The sequence below is a fragment of the Eriocheir sinensis genome, chromosome 15 (assembly GCF_024679095.1).
Source record: "Eriocheir sinensis breed Jianghai 21 chromosome 15, ASM2467909v1, whole genome shotgun sequence".
NCBI lineage: Eukaryota > Metazoa > Arthropoda > Malacostraca > Decapoda > Varunidae > Eriocheir > Eriocheir sinensis.
In genome coordinates this window covers 6,657,179-6,675,873 of record NC_066523.1, presented here as the reverse complement: position 1 = coordinate 6,675,873, position 18,695 = coordinate 6,657,179, and the positions used below count along the sequence as shown (strand labels likewise).

At 43.3% G+C, this 18,695-nt stretch overlaps 1 protein-coding gene across 1 annotated transcript; it reads left to right on the top strand.

Moving 5' to 3' along the window:
• Positions 1-4,842: 4,842 nt before the first annotated feature.
• On the top strand, positions 4,843-18,695 carry LOC126998853 (uncharacterized). Its single transcript, XM_050861017.1, has 2 exons — positions 4,843-5,313; positions 16,235-18,695. Exon 2 carries the CDS (start codon positions 16,561-16,563, stop codon positions 17,236-17,238), a length of 678 nt encoding a protein of 225 aa, XP_050716974.1. The 5' UTR covers positions 4,843-5,313; positions 16,235-16,560; the 3' UTR covers positions 17,239-18,695.

Below are 18,695 nucleotides of genomic sequence, written 5' to 3'. Positions count from 1 at the left end.
CAAACAGCAACACTCCAGGGATCAGCAGCAACACTCCAGGGACAAACAGCAACACTCCAGGAACCAACAGCAACACTCCAGGTAACACAGCAACACTCCAGGTAACACAGCAACACTCCAGGTAACACAGCAACACTCCAGGGACCAACAGAAACACTCCAGGTAACACAGCAACACTCCAGGGACCAACAGCAACACTTCAGGGACCAACAGCAACACTCCAGGGACCAACAGCAACACTCCAGGGACCAACAGAAACACTCCAGGTAACACAGCAACACTCCAGGGACCAACAGAAACACTCCAGGTAACACAGCAACACTCCAGGGACCAACAGAAACACTCCAGGTAACACAGCAACACTCCAGGTAACTCCCAAGGCTACACAGACCATTAATTAACCTTAACCTATTGCCTACCTGCCCTTGACAAGCGAGCCCCATAAAGCATTCCAGACCTGTTGAGCACATATACACAGGTAGGCAGACAGGTAGGTCGACAGGTAGATCGATAGGGGGGCAGGTTAGTAGTTATGAAGATTAGTAGGTAGAAAGGTTAGGAAGGAAGGAAAGTCGATAGGAAGGTAGAGAGAAAGTAAGGAAAAAAGGAAGAACCAGTAATCAGAGAAAATAAAGTTGGAGAAAAAGGAGAAAAACGTACGAATCAGGAGGAAAACGTGAAGGAAGTATTGAAGGAATGGCGGAAGGAAGGAAGAAGGGAAGAAAGGATGGAAGGATGCTTAGGAAGAAAGGGAGGAAAGTTGATTGGAAGGAAGAGTGAAAGTAAGGAAAAAAGAAAGGAAGGAGGAACCAATAATAAGAGCAAAAAAAAAGTTGGAGAAAAAGGAGAAAAACGTGAACGAAGAAGGGAAGGAACGACGGAAGAAAGGAAGAAGGGAAGGAAGGAAGGATGGAAGGAAGAAAAAGGATGGTAGGTAGATTATAGTATGTAAGTCGCTCTATATTATCTTTTAGTCTCGTTAGGGAAGGAAAGGACAGAATGAAAGGATAAGGAAGGTGAAGGAGGAAAGGAAGTGATGTGAAGGAAAAGAAAGGGTGGGCCGGAACAGGAAACAAGAAGAGGCAAGAAAAATTGAGTTGACTAAAAAGAAAAGGGTAAGAAAGGCAAGTGAAGGAAAGGAGAAAAAGGCAGAAAGGAAGAGGAAAAGAAAGGGGAAGGGAAGGCACGGAAGAAAAAGGAGAGGAAACGAAAAGGGTACGATAAGTGGAAAGGGAAGGAAGGCACGGAAGAAAAGAAGAGAGGAAACGAAAGGGCATGATAAGTGGAAAGGAAAGGAGGAAGGAGTGGAAGGGACGTAAATAAAGGTAAGATGCATTAGGCAAGGTAAATGAAGAATGTGGAGAGGGAATAGAAGTCAAGATAAGAAAGATTTAGGAGGCAAGGAAAATGTATGCAAGGGCAGGTAAGGTGTGCCAAGGTAAGGTAAAGTAAGGTAAATTAAGGTAAGTATGGAAGGTAAGGTAAGGTATGGTAAGGGAAGGGAAGGGAAGGAAAGGGAAGGGAGGGGAAGGGAAGGAGGGAAGGAGGAAGGAAAGTAAGGACAGGATAGGTAATGCAAGTTGATAAGGTAAGGTAAGGTAAGGTAAGGTAAGGTAAAGTAAGGTAAGGGAAGGTAAGGCAAGATAAGATAGGGTAAGGTAAGGCAAGGTAAGGTAAGTTGAGATAAGGTATGGTAAGGTAAGGTAAGGTGAGGTAAGGTAAGGTGAGGAGAGGAAAGGGAAGGGAAGGGAAAGGAAGAAAAGGGAAGGGAAGAAAGGGAAGAGAAGGTAAGGTAAGGTAAGGTAAGGTAAGGTAAGGTAGGTAAGGTAAGGTAAGGTAAGATAAGGGAAGGGAAGGTAAAGTAAGGTAAAGTAAGGTCGAGTAAGACAAGGTAAGGTAAGGTAAGGTAAGGTATGGTAAGGTAGGTAAGGTAAGGTAAGGTAAGGTAAGATAAGGGAAGGGAAGGGAAGGGAAAGTAAGGTAAAGTAAGGTCGAGTAAGACAAGGTAAGGTAAGGTAAGGTAAGGTAAGGTAAGGTAAGGTAAGATAAGGGAAGGTAAGGTAAGGTAAAGTAAGGTAAAGAAAGGTCAAGAAAGAAAAGGTAAGGTAAGGTAAGGTAAGTAAGGTAAGGTAAGGTAAGATAAGGGAGGGGAAGGGAAATGTAAAGTAAGGTCGAGTAAGACAAGGTAAGGTAAGGTAAGGTAAGGTAAGGTAAGGTAAGGTAGGTAAGGTAAGGTAAGATAAGGGAAGGGAAGGGAAGGTAAAGTAAGGTAAAGTAAGGTCGAGTAAGACAAGGTAAGGTAAGGTAAGGTAAGGTAGGTAAGGTAAGGTAAGGTAAGTTAGGTAGGGTAAGGTAAGACAAGGGAAGTGAATAGAAGTAAAAATAAGGTAAAGTAAGGTAGAGTAAGACAAGGTAAGGTAAGGTAAGGTAGGTAAGGTAAGGTAGGTAAGGTAAGGTAAGAGAAGGGAAGGGAAGTGAAGTTAACGTAAGGTAAAGTAAGGTCGAGTAAGACAAGGTAAGGTAAGGTAAGGTAAGGTAGGTAAGGTAAGGTAAGGTAGGTAAGGTAAGGTAAGGTAAGGCAGTGAAGCAAAGTATAGGTCATAAGATAATGCTAAACAACTCTCTCACAAACATACACACGAACACACCACACAGCTTTCAGACTCGTTACACCACCACAAGATGAAATTCAAGCAACCGACTCTTATATATAAAAGAAAAAGAAGAAAAGAGCGATATTATGACAACAAAAAATGCATCACCACAAAATAAATAAATGAATAAAAATTAACAGGAATCATGTTTTTTTTCTTTTTTTTTTCTTTCTTTTTGTGGTGGTGAAAACTGGTGGTGGTGGAGGTGAGAGAAGTGGAAGAGGAGGAGGAGGAGGAGGATGTGGAAGATTTAACTAATACCCAAGAGTCAAATTTTATGGCCTAGCAACGTGAAGTGGAAAAAAGAGGATGGGGAAGGAGGAGGAGGAGGAGGAGCAAGAGAATGGGAAGGGAGAAGTGGAGAAAGAGGAGGAACATAAATAAGGGAGGTGATGGAAGAAAAGGAAGAGGTGGAGAAAGAGAAGGAAAAAGAGGAAGAAGGAAGAAGAGAGAGAGCTGGAGAAAGAGGAGGAAGAAGAAGGTACTAGTGGTAAAGAAAGAGAAAGGGGAGGAAGAAGAGGGTGATGGATGAGGAGAGGGGAAAGGTAAAGAAAGAGGCGGAGGAAGAACGTGAGGGAAGAGGAAGGAGAGGTGGAGATAGAGGAGGAAGAAGAGGGTGATGGAGTAGGAGAAGGGAGAGGTAAAGAAAGAGGCGGAGGAAGAACGTGAGGGAAGAGGAAAGAGAGGTGGAGATAGAGGAGATAGAAGAGAATGGTGTTGGAGGGAGAAGTGGAAAAAGAGGAGAAAGATAAATAAGAGTGAGTGGTGGTGGAAGAGAAAGAAGTGGAGAAAGAGAAGGAAGAGGAGAAAGAAGAGGGTGGTGGTGGTGGTGGTGGTGGAGGAGGAGGAGGAGAGATGGAGAAAGGGGATGAAGGAAGAAGACAATAAAAGAGGAAGAGGAAGAAAAGTGGAGGAGAAGGAGGTGAAAGAAAATAGCATGAGACAAAAAAAAATAGCACAAGAAAAATTACGAACACACAGGGATTAAATTTTCTGTGGTGATAGAAAGCGGAGGATAAAGTGGAGGGGAAAGTGGAAGAAGAGAATGAGGAAGTGGAGAAGAAAGAAGTGGAGGAGGACGTAAAAGAGCACACCACATGAAAAAAAAAACTGGAACAGAATCTTAAACAAAGTAGAGATAATAATGAGGTTGATAAAACTGGGAATAAGAAGAGGAGGAAGAGGAAGAGGAGGAAGAAGAAGAGTAGATGGAGGAAGAGAAAGTGGATAAGGAAGTATGGATAATAAAGGAGGAAGAAGAACAAAATAAAAAAAGGTAAAATTCTTAAAAGTGGAAAAAAGAAGAGGAGGAAGAAGAGGAAGAGGAGGAGGAGGAAGAGGAGGAAGAGAAAGTGAATAAGGAAGTATGGATATAAGGAGGAAGAAGAAAATAAAATAAAAAAGGGAAAAATTCTAAAAAGTGGAAAAAAGAGGAGGAGGAAGAAAAGGAAAAGGAGGAGAAGGAGAAGGAGAAAGAAAAAAAGGAGAAGGAGGAGGAAAAAGAGGATAAGAAAGCACGGGAAAAAGGAGGAAGAAGAAAATAAAACAAATAAAAAATGGAAAAACTAACACCTAGGAATAACATCTCAAACCAAAATATAGCGATGACTCTGATCTCGCTAAAAGTGGAAGAGGAAAAAGGGAGGAAAAAGGAAACAGGAAGAGATGGAAGAGGAAGAGGGGAGTGGACTAGGAAGCACAAACGCCAAAGTGGATTCGAACCGCTCGCCTTTATACACACACACACACACACACACACACACACGAGCTCATCCACTTTCCACCGCATCCCCCACTGACGTCATCGAAAACTGGTACTCCCCTCTCCCTGCTCCCTTTCCCCCCCTCCCCCCAGATAGGCCTCGAGCAAGCACCTGTAATCAGCGTTAGGGGGTCAAGGTGTAGTACTGGTAGGCTTCGGCGTAGGGCAAGATAGCCAGGTGAAGCGGGCAGGTGAGAGGGAGATAGAGGGAGAGGGGGGTAGGTGAGGGGAGCTGCGGTATCTTTGTTCTAGTATCAGCAAAAGCAGGAGGAGGAGGAGGAGGAGGAGAGGAAGGAGGGGAAGAGTGCAGGAGGAAGAGGAGGAGCAGGAGGTAGGAAGGGCACGAGGGAAGGGAAAGAGGAGGAGGAGGAGGAGTAGAATAAGGGGATGGAGAAGGTAAGAGGAGGAGGAACAGAGAGAGGAGGAGGAGGGGGAGGGGAAGAGTGGAGGAGGAGGAGGAGGTGGACGGGGCACTAGGGAAAGAGGAGAGGGAAGAGGAGGAGGGATAGGAGGTTGTAGCAGTAGGAGGAGGAGGAGGAGGAGGGGCAGACGGAGGCATCACAAGGGAAAACGGAACCTCGCGCCTGCTCCGTGTGTCTGACGTGCGGCCCAGCTGATGGTGACGGGAGGCGAGGAGGGCGGGCAGCAGACGACGTGAGGGGGCCCGCGAGCCGCCTGCCAGGGAACGAAACAGCTTCCCCGACCCTGCCGCGCCTCAGTCTGGTCCTATCGCCTCCTCGGTGTTCACTCCCTCCCTCTCTCTCCCTCTCTCTCCGTCTGTCCTTCCGTCTTGGGTGTTTGTTAGCGAAGGAGTGTGTTTGTGAAGGTGATCTTTCGAGGTAAACAGCCATGGCCACCACCGCCGCCACCTCAGCTATCTACAGTCAGGTCTTTAAGGTAAGGTTTTCAGTGGTGACATATATACACACACACACACACACACACACACACACACACACACACACACACACACACACATATATATAAATGGGTTCTACCTGTGTGTGTTGTGAGTCATGATATATTTTTCTTGGCTTTTTTTTTTGCGATGTTGCGTTGTGGATAATTATATTGCTGTGGCCTTCGTTATCTGTGGTATGTGTCGTGTGTGTGTGTGTGTGTGTGTGTGTGTGTGTGTGCAGTCAATAATTACATTCCGTGTTCTTCGCAGTCTGCAAAACGAGGCCGCACACACACACACACACACACACACACACACACACACACACACACACACACACACAGAGGCCTTGCAAATGACAGTTCCTCACGCTTATTATTATTAGAGTTATTATAATCATCATCATTATACCGCCACCACCGCCACCACAACCACCGCCACCACCACCTCCACCTCCACCTCCACCACCTCCACCACCACCTCCACCTCCACCACCTCCACCTCCACCTCCACCACCACCTCCACCTTCACCACCACCACCGCCACCACCACCACTCTCCCCATCGCAACACACCTTCACCCTCAATCCGAGTTAAAGGGAGCAGTGACCTCGTGCTTGCCTACCGTCCTTACCTTCCTTCCTACCTTCCTGCCTTCCCTCCTCCCTTCCTTCCTTTCTTCCTCAATCTTTCTTTTTCTTCCCTATCTTCCTTCTTTCCTTCCTTCCTTCCTACCTAAATGCCTGTCTACCGTCCTTACCTTCCTTGCCTGCCTTCCTGCCTTCCCTCCTCCCTTCCTTTCTTCCTCAATCTTTCTTTTTCTTGCCTATCTTCCTTCTTTCCTTCCTTCCTTCCTACCTAATTGCCTGTCTACCTACCTCTACCTTCCTCTCTCTCTCTCTCCCTGCCTGCCTGTCTTTCTCTCCCTCTTTCTTTCTTCTTGGAAAAGCTCAACAAAGGCAACATGACTCTTCCTAAAAAATACCCGCGGCGGTACACGTTGGATTACTGACTCAAGGGTGCCCTGATGACGCCGTGTGTGTGTGTGTGTGTGTGTGTGTGTGTGTGTGTGTGTGTGTTTCATAGCGTTATCACTTGACCCTCTTCACCTGGACATACAGGTAGTCAGGCTATACACACACACACACACACACACACACACACACACACACACACACACACACACACAAGGACGAAGAAGGATAAAGAAAATTAAGAGAAAAGGAAGCGTCGAGGTCAAACATGTTGGGGAAGGGTCAAGCGTGCCGTGTTTGTCCCTTGTTTATTTATTTATGGTGATGATGATGATGATGATGATGATCATGATGATGATGATGATGATGATGATGATGATGATGATCATGATGAAAAGGAAAAGGAGAAGAAGGAAGAGGAAACATGGAATGGCAGACAACAGAAAACCTGCAGGCTCATTACGAAACGAGGTTGCTCCTGCAGTGCTTTAATCTGCTCGACAGTCACTCCGTGCCTGCAAAGCAGATCAAAGCGCTTTGTACGTACGTTCAGTTTACTCCTGACGCAATGAAGTAACGGTCGATGTGATTTTTAAAGGAGTTGAAGGCTTTTGCACTAACTTCTTCCGCAGGAAGCTTGTTCCAATGGCGGATGACTCGGTTTGAGAAGAAACTCATCCCAATGTCCAATGCGTTGCCTCGCTAGAATATATAGACCGTTATTTCTAATTCTTTAGTTGATGTGGATGTAAAAGAACTTGGAGTGATTGACGTTACTGAACTTCTTCAGCTACTTGAAGACATAAATCAAATCTCCTCGAAACCGTCTTTTGAAGTTGAGTCGCTCGAGTCGTTCTTCCTAAGGCAGAGCCCGTACGAGTGGAATCATTTTCTTAGCGCGTCGCTGAACTTTATCCAGTAACTTAGTATTCTTCCCATAATTAGGGGACCAGAATTGCACTGCATATTCGTGATGAGTCTTACCACCGCCGCGTAAGAGAGGGATGAGGAGAAAGACAACCACGACAACGATGAAGATGTGGAAGAATGAGGAAGGGAAAATAAAAATAAGGAAAAGAAAAAAAATAAGAAAATAGGATGCAAGGAGGAAAAAAAATGGAGAAAGGAGGAGGAAGTTATCATTATCATTATCGTCATCACCACCACCACCATCACCACCACCACCAGCCGGCTCCCGTCAGGCCAGCGGCAGGAGTAACAGCACCACCGACACCACCACCGCCACCGCCAGCAGCAACATCACCAGCAACACCACCACCAGCACACAATCAATACGCAGTGGTGGTGGTAGCAGTGGCGGCGGCGGCGGCGGCGGTGGGGGTGGTGAGGGTGGGGGTGGAGGTGATGACAATCCCGCACATCACCCACAACGAGACGAGGACGACGACGCTGAGGAGGAAGAACAGGAAGAGGAGGAAGAGGAGGAGGAGGAGGAGGAGGAAGAGGAGGAGGAGGATTGGGAGAACCTCTTTAAATCTGTTCTTATTTCCGGAGAGTGAGATCGATCGTGCAGAGTTGCTCAGCCGAAGCGTCGTCAGGAGGAGGAGGAGGAGAAGGAGGAGGAGGAGGAGAAGGAGGAGGAGGAGGAGGAGGAGGAAGGGAGGAGGTCGCAAGGCTTCCCCAGGTAGTCCTTTCCCACAGGTCACCGAGTCATTTGGTGGAGGAAGGAAGGAAGGAAGGAGCGAAGGAAAGATAAGTGAGGAAAAAGGGAAAGGAAGAGGGAAGCATAAGGGAAAAAAGAAAGCAGGGAAAGTCGAAGGAACGAAAGGGAAAAAATGAGAGAGAAGGAAGGAGAGGAGAGAAAGGAGGGAGAGGAGAAGGGAAGGATTTAAGGAGAGAGGAAAAAAGAGAATGAGGAAAGAAGTAGTGGAGAAAAAGAGGGGGAAGAGAGACGGAGGAAAAGAGGGGAAAGAGAGGCGAAGGAAAAAAGACATAGAAAAAAGAGGAGTAAGATTAGAGGCAGAGGAATAAGAGAAAGGGGACAGAACAGACAGAAGAAAAGGAGAGAAAGAATATGCGGAAAGAAGGGGAAGTTGTGTGAGGGGGGGGGGGGGGGGAGATGAAGAACACGTGGTTTGAGTGAAAGATATCAGTCAGTCAGTCAGTCAGTCAGTCAGTCAGTCAGTCAGTCAGTCAGTCCTTCGAAGTAATTACTGAGGATTCTTCTGTACGATGTTTTTATGGGTTGAGTTAATCCCCGCATGTTACCTCCCTCACCTTCACCTGTTACTCTCTCTCTCTCTCTCTCTCTCTCTGTATATTTTTTCTTGCTTTTATTTCCATTCCTGCTTCTTTTCCATCATTTTCCTGCTTATCTGTTTTTTTTTTCCTTCCTTGCTTTTCCTCTTCTTCCTGTCCTACTTCCTATTTGCTTCTCTGTCTGTCAGCCTACTCTCTATCTCTCTTTCTCCGCTTTGTTTCTCATTCTTCTTCCATTCCTGCTTCTCTTCCACCTTTTGCCTGCTTTCATTTCTCTTTCCTTCTTGTTATTCCTCTTCTGTCTGTTCCACTCCTTGTCTGTTTGTCTGTCTCCCCTTCTGTCTCTTCATTTTACTTTTCCTTCCTGCTTTTCCTTCTCCCCTTCCTTGCTTCTATGTCTGCCTCTTCGTCTCTCTCCCTTTCCCTTTCTCTATTTTCCTACTTTTCCTCCTCCTCTTCCCTTGTTTCATTCCTCTTTGCCTTCTCGTTTGCCTTTCCTTTTCACTTTTCTCTTTTTCCTATTATTCTTCCTCTCCTTTCCCTGCTTTTGTGCCTACTTGATTCTTCGTCTGTCTCTCTCTTTTCTCTTTTTCCTACCTTTCTTCTTCCTCTCTTTTGCCTACTTTTACTCTTCCCTGTTTGCCTTAGGTCACTCTTCCTAGGTTATCATTTTCCTTTTTTTTTCGTCATATTCTTTACTCCTCCTTTCGTATAACTATTGCTTCTATTTGTATTTTCTTTATTCCTCTCTTCCCTTTACTCTTTTCCTTTTTTTTTCTTACTTTCATTCTCTCCTTACTTCATCCTCCTTTCCTCTTCCCTTCCTCTAGTCTTTCCTCTTTCATTTTTTTATATAATGTCTCTACTTTCTTTCTTGTCCTGCCTTTTTTTTTTTTTTCATACTTGTCCTCCTTCACTAAATGTTGCTTCGTACCTGCACTCCTCTTCCTCCTCCTCCTCCTCCTCCTCTCTCCCTGACCTGGCCTGATCTGACTTGACCTGCTGACTTCCTTTCTGCTGCGTAATCATTCTGCTGCTCTCTCTTACTTCTTTTAACTTTATTTCGTTTGGTCTAGATTCGTTTTTGTTTTTCTTTTCGCATTTTTTCATCTTTTATCTTCTAGCTTAATCATTTTTTGTCTTGCTTCGTTTTTTTATGTATTCTAATGTGTTTTTGTCTGCTTATATGAATACCTTTTTACGACAAATCTCTCTCTCTCTCTCTCTCTCTCTCTCTCTCTCTCTCTCTCTCTCTCTCTCTCTCTCGAAAAGGATCAGGCAAAGCATTGTGTAAGAGATGCCGATTATTCTTTAAAACTTTAAATAAAATGCTAAGGGCGCCAGCTTGACGCCGATGATCAAGATCAAGAACAAGTGCCGGAGAAATAAATTGAATTGAATTGATAGCCGTCAAGTAACTTTAAATGGCAATTGGCAGCAGACATCCAAACGGGAGCACAATACTCAGAGTGGGGCAGAGTGAATGCATAAAAAGATTTTATTACAGTTGAGTCACAAGCAAATATTTTGAAGCACTTACGAAGTAAGCCTGTCTTCTGTGCAATACTGGAAGACATGGAACGGATGTGCTTCTCAAATGTCGGTTTAGATTCAAGAGTGACTCCCAACAAACGGATACTAGAAACATCCTTAATCTGTTCACCAAAAATATGCAAACAAGGATGAGGTGGATTCAAGGTACGGGATCTACTGATGGTAATGGAATGCGTTTTATTAGCATTAAGCTTCATGCCCAAAGTTGACACCAAGCGGTGCCAAGTCCCTATTCAAAGATGCAGCAACTTCACCTCTGTTGCTAGGAGAGTGAACAGAGGAGTATAGAGTTGTATCATCAGCATATGAAATAAACTTATTTTCGAAGTTAATGCCCAAGTCAGAAATAGAAATGTTAAAAAAGTAAAGGTCCAAGGACACTGCCCTGAGGAACACCAGAAACAACAGGCAGAGAAGCAGAGCAGGCACCATCAACAACCGGAAACTGTAATCCATTAGTTAAAAATACTTAAAAAATACTGAGAACACTTCCACCAATACCAAGGAGTTGTAGTTTATAAATTAGAGCCCGGTGATTCACAACATCAAAAGCAGAACCAAAATCAAGAGCAACAACTCGAGACTCATGACCACGATCCAAAGAAGACTGCAGGTCATAAGACAGAGTCAAGACAGCGACACATGTTCCCAAACCCTTACGGAATCCAAACTGAGAATCAGGTGACTGATTGAATTTATCACAGTATATGGAAAGCCGTTTAGCCAAAAGTCTCTCAAAGATCTTAGAGAAGATAGGAGTAATAGAAATTGGGCGGTACTCAGTAGGAAAAGTTGAAGCTGAGGCTCCCTTCGGGATGGGGGTGATGTTGGCCTTGCGCCAACACGAAGGAAAACTACCAGACTTCAGCAGTAACCTAAATACTACAGCAAATTTTGGTGCTAAGAACGTAGCAATCTTCTTAAAGAGTAGAGGAAAAAAAACATCTGGGTCCGTCCCACCATATATATCAAGATCTAGAAGGTACTTTTTCAATTCACTGGATCTAAATGCTACTGAGCAAAGTTTTGGAAAGGGGAAACAAGTCATAGGTAGGGATAATTCATCATCACATTGTTTGTTAATAAAAATATCAAAAAGTAAATTAGGCTTTCTTAAAGGATCAAAGGACATTGAACCATCAGACTCGTGTAATGGAGGCATGCTAGAATCGACACCAAACAAGGAGGATTTAAGAGAAGCCCACCATTTGTGTGGTTGAGTAGTTCCTGCAAGAACCTCCTGTATATGAGAATTATAAGCAGCTTCAGCTGCATTATAGATTCTCTGAGCATCAGCTTTAAGAGCAACATAATTATCCCATAGCAACTGGCATCGATTCTGTCTCCATAGGTGATAAGCTGCCTGCTTATCATCATGGGCCCGCTTACAGTCATCATTAAACCAGGCTTTATCTCTCATACGAGATTTGATTATCTTAGATGAAACTCTTCTGCGTAAAATATCTAATAGACAAGTATTAAGAGCAGAGACTGAGTCATTGGATCGAAAAATAGTATGCCCCTGAATATTATCAACTTCAGAACAAACATTGTCCCAACTGAGGAGCAAAAAGAGAAAGACGAAGAAGAGGAAGAGTCCTGAGGAGGAGAAGGAAGAGCAAATTATTCCATGCATTACTGTATGCCTTTAGTCGTTCATAAATAAATTATATAAAAAAAACGTTGACATTATGAAAAGCAATTGCATTAAACATTTTATTCAACATTCTTCTTCTAATTTGAATAACTTTACTGAGATGCGTTTGGAACTGATCACTATTCCTATCATTAGTTTCTCCCTTTACTTGTTCATAAATAATAACATTGACATTAGGAGTAGCAATTGCATTAAACATTTTATTCAACACAATTCTTCTCATTTGAATAACTTTACTGAGATGCGTTTGGAACTGATCTCTATTCCTATCATTAGTGTCTACCTTTACTTGTTCATAAATAATAACATTGACATTAGGAGTGGCAATTGCATTAAGCATTTTATTCAACACAATTCTTCTCATTTGAATAACTTTACTGAGATGCGTTTGGAACTGATCTCTATTCCTATCATTAGTTTCTCCCTTTACTTGTTCATAAATAATAACATTGACATTAGGAGTAGCAATTGCATTAAACATTTTATTCAACACAATTCTTCTCATTTGAATAACTTTACTGAGATGCTGAGTGTGAAGCAGATTACTATCCCTATCATTAGTTTCTACCTCCACTCCTTTACGAATTACAACTCTGACATATGGATAAGTACAAAAAAAATTAACTTCCGAACTTGAACAACTAATTATAGAAACGCGTAATGAATTGATTGTTATTCCTACCATGTATTTCTGCCTTCACTCCTCAACGAATCATTATTACTAGTTTGACGTGTAAATAGCTACATGATTATACTTCCCACGTGAATTACTAACTATAATGGAATGAGTATGTATAATCGATTACTGTTACTGCCATTATTAACATTATTTTCAATCTTCGTCATACATTTATCATTCATTTTCGCACATTCATGAATTCTACTGACATATGAATACCAAGAATTTTTTTTTTACTTCCACTTGAGTTACTGATTGTACTGATATGTGTGTATAACTGATTAATATTACCATTATGTTCAGTCTTCAGCATACATTCTTCATTCATCTTTACTCTTACATATGAATTCCTACTCTTGACAATGAATAACTACAAACATATTACTGCTAACTTGAAATACTAACTGCACTGAAGCTGTTACTGCCATTACTCTCAGTCTTCATAAGTTGGTCATTCGTCTTAACTCACTTATGAATTCCTACTCTTGACAATGAATAACTACAAACATATTACTGCTAACTTGAAATACTAACTACACTGAAGCTATTACTACCATTACCCTCATAAGTTGGTCATTCTTCTTCACTCACACACGAATTATTACTCTTGACATATGAATAATTCCAAAAAAAAAAAAACTCCCAACATAAAAAAAAACTATTGAAATGCATAATTTGTACCTGATTATTATTATTATTGCCATTACTCTCAATCTTCATCATCATACATTCATCATTCATCTTCACTCATACACGAATTACAACAACTCCACACACACCACAACCACAGCCCCCCCCCAAAAAAAAAATCTAACTTCGAACATAAAAAACAACGGTATATCAAAATGCATATCCCGATCATTACTGTTATCATTATATATAAACATTTTCTATCTTCACACTCATCTATCAAAAAAAAAAAAAAGGTATGAATTGGGGCGTGTGGATAACTAACGAACAATTTTACGTCCAATTTGCCGAACTGGAGAAAAATTAAACTGCTCTTTTTACTATTTTCATTACTAACATCACTTCTTTCACTCATCCAGGAATCATTACAATTATTACAACTTTTACCGCGTGGTTCTCTGTGGGTCAAGCAGGTTTACGTTCAATTTGCCGAACTGGAAGAAAAAGTAAACTGTCATTATTTATTTTCATTACTACCAATACTTCTTTCACTCATCCACGAATCATTACAATTATTACAACTTTTACCGTGTGGCTTTCTATGGTACTATAACAATTAAACGTCCAACTTGCCCAACTGAAACAAAAAAGTAAACAGCCCCATGGCATTATTATTATTATTATTATTATTATTATTATTATTATTATTATTATTATTATTATTATTATTATTATTACTACGATGACTGTTTTACTTCACTCATCCACGAATCATTACAATTATTACAACTTTTGCCGAGTAGATAATTAACTGTACTACTAACAATTTTGCGTCCAACTTGAAACAACAATAACGACGTATATACACTGTCCCATGAACTTATTACTAAAATCATTTCGATCACTATTAATGAGGATAATTGTGACAAACTACCTCCCCCAATCAAAAACACTACGCCTGATATATATTGTAACTTTAAACTACTAACTAAATAAATATAAACAGCTACGTTGTGGAGTAGCCTATCAATTATGTTTGCTAGGCTAGTTTGTGCGCGTCATTCAATATAAAATTAGTGTCTTTCCCTATTTTTATCTTTCTTTGTGTGTTGTATTGTGATGACCGGAAAGGATGAGAAAGAAGTGGAGGAAAAGGAGAAGGAGGAGGAGGAGGAGGAGGAGAGGAGCAGTTGGAGGAGAAGGTTCTTAGAGGTCTTTTTGTGTTTGTGTGTGTGTTTGTTTGTTCTGCCCTTGAGGTGCTTCCGTTACTGTAAAAAAGAAAACGGAGGAGGAGGAAGACGAAAGAAAAGAAAAAGGGAATATGAACGAGAACGAAGAATAGGAGAACAAGGAGGATGAGGAAAAGGCCGAGGAGGAAGGGAAAAACGAAGGAGGAAGACGAAAGGAAGGAGGAAGAGGACAAGGAGGAAGAAGAAGACGAGGAAGAGGACAAGAATGAGGACGAAAATGAGGACGAAAACTTAGATTAGGAGAAAGAGGAAAACGGGAAAAGGTTCGAAGAGAAAGGGGAGGACGGAAAGGAAAAGGAAAAAGAGGAAGACGAAGAGGAAGAGGAAGAGGAAGAGGGAGAAGCAGTAAAACCTCACCGTGGGCACAATAAAATACCTTTACATCTCAACACAAGCTTTACTGCCAGAAATAAAGGTACTCAGGTGACCCCCGGCCTACCTGGAGAAGAAGAAGAAGAAGAAGAGGAAGAAGAAGAAGAAGAAAAAGTGAAGGTAGATCGTAAGGAGAAATGAGAAAAGATGAATAAAGGAAGGAACACGAAAAGAAAAAAAAGAGCAAATGAGGTAAAAAAAAATGGAAGAAAGAGAGGAAAAAAGTAAGCCAGGAAGAAAGAAAATGGGAAACTGGAGAGAGGTGTAGAAGGAGACGAAAGGAATAAAGGAAAAAGGGAAGGGAAGAAGAAATCAAACGAATAAAGAAAGGAAAGAGGAATGATGTAGGAAGAAAACTAGAAGAAGAGGAAGAATAGGAAGGAGAGATGGAGAAACGAAAGGGATAAATGGAGAGAGAGGAAAAAAGGGTAATGGGAGGAGTTTCGAGACGTAAGAAGAAAGAAAAGAGGGAAGAATATTATATAGTAGGGAGCGGATGAAGACAGGAAGAATGAAGGGAGGGAGCGGGGGAGTTACGAACGCCACTAATGGAAAGAAAATAAGAATAAAAAGAGCACAAGGAGTCGACGTTGACATATGAATAACTCCAAAAAAATACTGCCAACATAAAAAAACTATTGAAATGCATAATGTGCACCTGATTATATTATTATTATTACCATTACTCTCAATCTTCACCATCATACATTCATCATTCATCTTCACTTATACACGAATTACAACCCCAACCACACCACAACCACAGCCACAAAAAATACTAACTTCGAACTGAAAAATTAAGCGAGCAAACAACTACATATTATACTTCCTATCTGCCAAAGTGCTCATAAATACAATTACCGACGATAACATAATCAAAACAAACATACATAAATCATTACTGACCACTTCCAAAGACAATCTAACACTCTATGAACTTATCAACCACATTAAGACCCCCCCCCCCCCTCCACCTTCTTCCTTACTCTGTCAACAAGATAAAACCCACCACACACCTGGGCAACTCCGGCAGGTAACTAACTATCTCCTACGTCCCCCTCTCCCCCCCTCCCCTTCCACATCTTTCCGGAGAGTACTAGTGTTAACCTGTACTGACTTGAAAGGCCTGTACCTAACCCACTCAACCATCCATTGGTGTGTGTGTGAGAGTGTGTGTGTGTGTGTGTGTGTGTGTGTGTGTGTGTGTGTGTGACAAAACTTGCCTGGCGCCACCACACCAGCTGCCTCCTCGTGCGCCCTCATTGGCTAAAAGAATCCTCATACACACAAGTACCTTTTCTCCTCCTATTGCCGGCAGCCTCTTCACTTCCTCTTCACACAGAGACAAGTCCAATAAGTGTTGATAAGCTTCACCTAGCGTGACCTCATTAAGGGGTGACGAGCTAAATTAATCAAGGAGAATAGGGACTGAAAGCAGTAAGCAGCTTCCCGGGCATACTCATCCGTGGCTCACTAAGCAAATGGTGCAGTAGCTAACCTTCCCCCCCCCCCCCCCCCACACACACACAAACTCCTTGTACTCCCGCCAGCCCAGGGACTCACGACGCTTTTCCTTTTGCAGAAAAAGTTGGCCGACGCGCTGCGGGTGGGCACGGGCGGCGGCCTCTGCTTCTGCGGCATTAACGTTTACTTCAAGAACGACAAATTCTACGACGACTGGGTGATGCCGCTCTTCGGCCGCCTCGAGCCGGAGACGGCGTACGCGGTGGCGCAGAAGGCGGCCAAGTACAACCTGGTGTCCAAGGAGAAGCTGCAGCAGTCCAGACTACTGGTGAGTACCCAGCCGCTGGCGGGCGGCGGCTTGGATCACGAGAAGACGCCCTTGCAGGACGAAGAGTCGAGTGTGTCGTTTGAGTGCGTGGAGTTCACAAGCCCGAGGAGGACCTGATGGGCGCCCAAGGGGATGCGGGGCGGCCGGGCGGCGGCGCTGTCTGCGAGGCGTCGCCTTCCAAAGCCTACGATTCAGAGTTTGAGGTGGACGAGTCGTGCCTTGAGATCTGCATAGAGGACGAGGGCGGGTCGCTGCACCGCGAGGTTGGCACGTGCGAGGAGTGCCGCGCCTGCCCCCCCCACGGCACCGGAGAGCCCTGCTGCAGCAGCCACGGCGTGGGGCGCGTGCCCTCGCGGCGGTACCTGAGCGAGGCGGGTTACCCCAGCAGCGACCTGTCGTGCTGCGGGTCGCCGCGCGCTGAGAGGAACTGCGTCACGCCGGACTCGCCGTCCCTCAGCATGCGCGTGAACATCGCGTCGCCGCTCCGCAGCAGCAAGATGTCCCTCGCCACCATGATCGACGGCACCAACCCGAACTATGACCGCGACCACCTGGACGAGGAGGACGAGCTGCCGCTGGTGGACGAGGAGGACGCCGCCCCCGAGAACAACGTTCGCGAGGACCAGCGGCACAAACAGGCGAAGGACAAGGATGACGAGGATGACTATGACGATGACGATGACGAGCTAAGGACACACGAGGCCCTGCTGCCCCCCGAGGACGAGGCCCCCTGTGGCTTCCGCGAGGGCGTGGTGGCAGTGGCACATGACACCGTGCTCGTGGCCTCCAGCTAGACACACACACGTGGCGCCCCGCAACACACACACACACACACACACACAAACACACACACATATACACACACACACACACACACACCAATCTCGCCACACTCGCACACACACTGAGTACTTACTAACTTTTGACTGACTTGCTGGCGTGCATCTCGACATATCACACCATCTTATCGACTTCTTTTCCTGATCCATACCGGGATTTCATGGTTTTTCTCTTTCACGGTTTTTATATACGCATTGGAAGCGCCTCGGCCAGCGTACAGGGTGCCCCGAGAAGGACAAGAGAAGAGGAGGAGGAGGCAGGAGGAGTCGGAGCCTAGGAGGAGTGTAGGAGTAGCTGTGATGCAGTATTATAATAGAATGACCTTGTTTTGTGACGTAGACTACCTTGTGTATACTACTAGTCTGGCCTTAGTGGTGTGTGTGTGTGTGTGTGTGTGTGTGTGTGTGTGTGTGTGTGTAAAAGTGAGAGGATTAAATTTATATAAATGTCTTAAATCATTCGTTGTATCAGAATTTTAAAAAAAGTAGTATTATGATTGTTGAAGTGTGTGTGTGTGTGTGTGTGTGTGTGTGTGTGTGTGTGTGTTCTTGCCCTGAAAGAATAGTATTAATAGTGACCATGAAACCTCTACAATGTGCAAGCAAAAGTTGGCGGATGAAGAGAAAAAGAAAGAGGAAGAGAGAAGGAGAAGGAGGAGGAGGAGGAGGAGGAGGAGGAGGAGGCATCACAGGTGTACAGCCGTGCGTGGGCCACCCTGTTTCGCACCTGCCCGCCGCCACCTATCTGCTGGTAACCAAGCTTTAAAAATACAAGAAAATAAAATGAAAATAAAAAAGGAAAAAAAAAAGAAGACAACAAATATTATCTGCAAGGACGTGAATGTGACGCTTATTTTTCTACTTTACACCGATATGCAAAAAAAAAACCTTGACATACAGAAGCAAAAATAAGATAAAAAATAAAAGAAAATACATGCAAACAGAGATACACAAAACATGACAAAAAAAGAATTATAAATATCTGTACATAATATTTATAGCGATAAGGGGAAGGAAATAGACTGAAGGGATTTTTTTTGTCGGTAAAGAGAAGATTTTACAAATATTGATAATATATACGTATAAAAATGACGACGATTATTCCGATAGCAAGATATAGCGTTTTATTTTTTTTTATTTTTCCTTAGATTATTAATTTTAACAAGCTTGATTTTTTTTTTTTTTTGTGTGTGTATTTCTTGTTATTATTTTCCAGCATGAGTATTTTTCTATCCTTGTTTCTACTGCACTCTTCAACACATTATCACTATTATTATCATTATTAGGTGTTTTCATTATATTTTACTAACTAGCATTTTTTGCCGCTCCTTTTTCCTAGTTCTTTGTTTTTTATCGCAGGATTTTCAGAGCTCTTTTAATTGACTTTTTTTTTCCTAACTACGATTTTTTTT

Coding starts and splice junctions, on each gene's coding strand:
- LOC126998853 (XM_050861017.1), top strand. CDS start 16,561: ATGGGCGCCCAAGGGGATGCGGGGCGGCCGGGCGGCGGCGCTGTCTGC.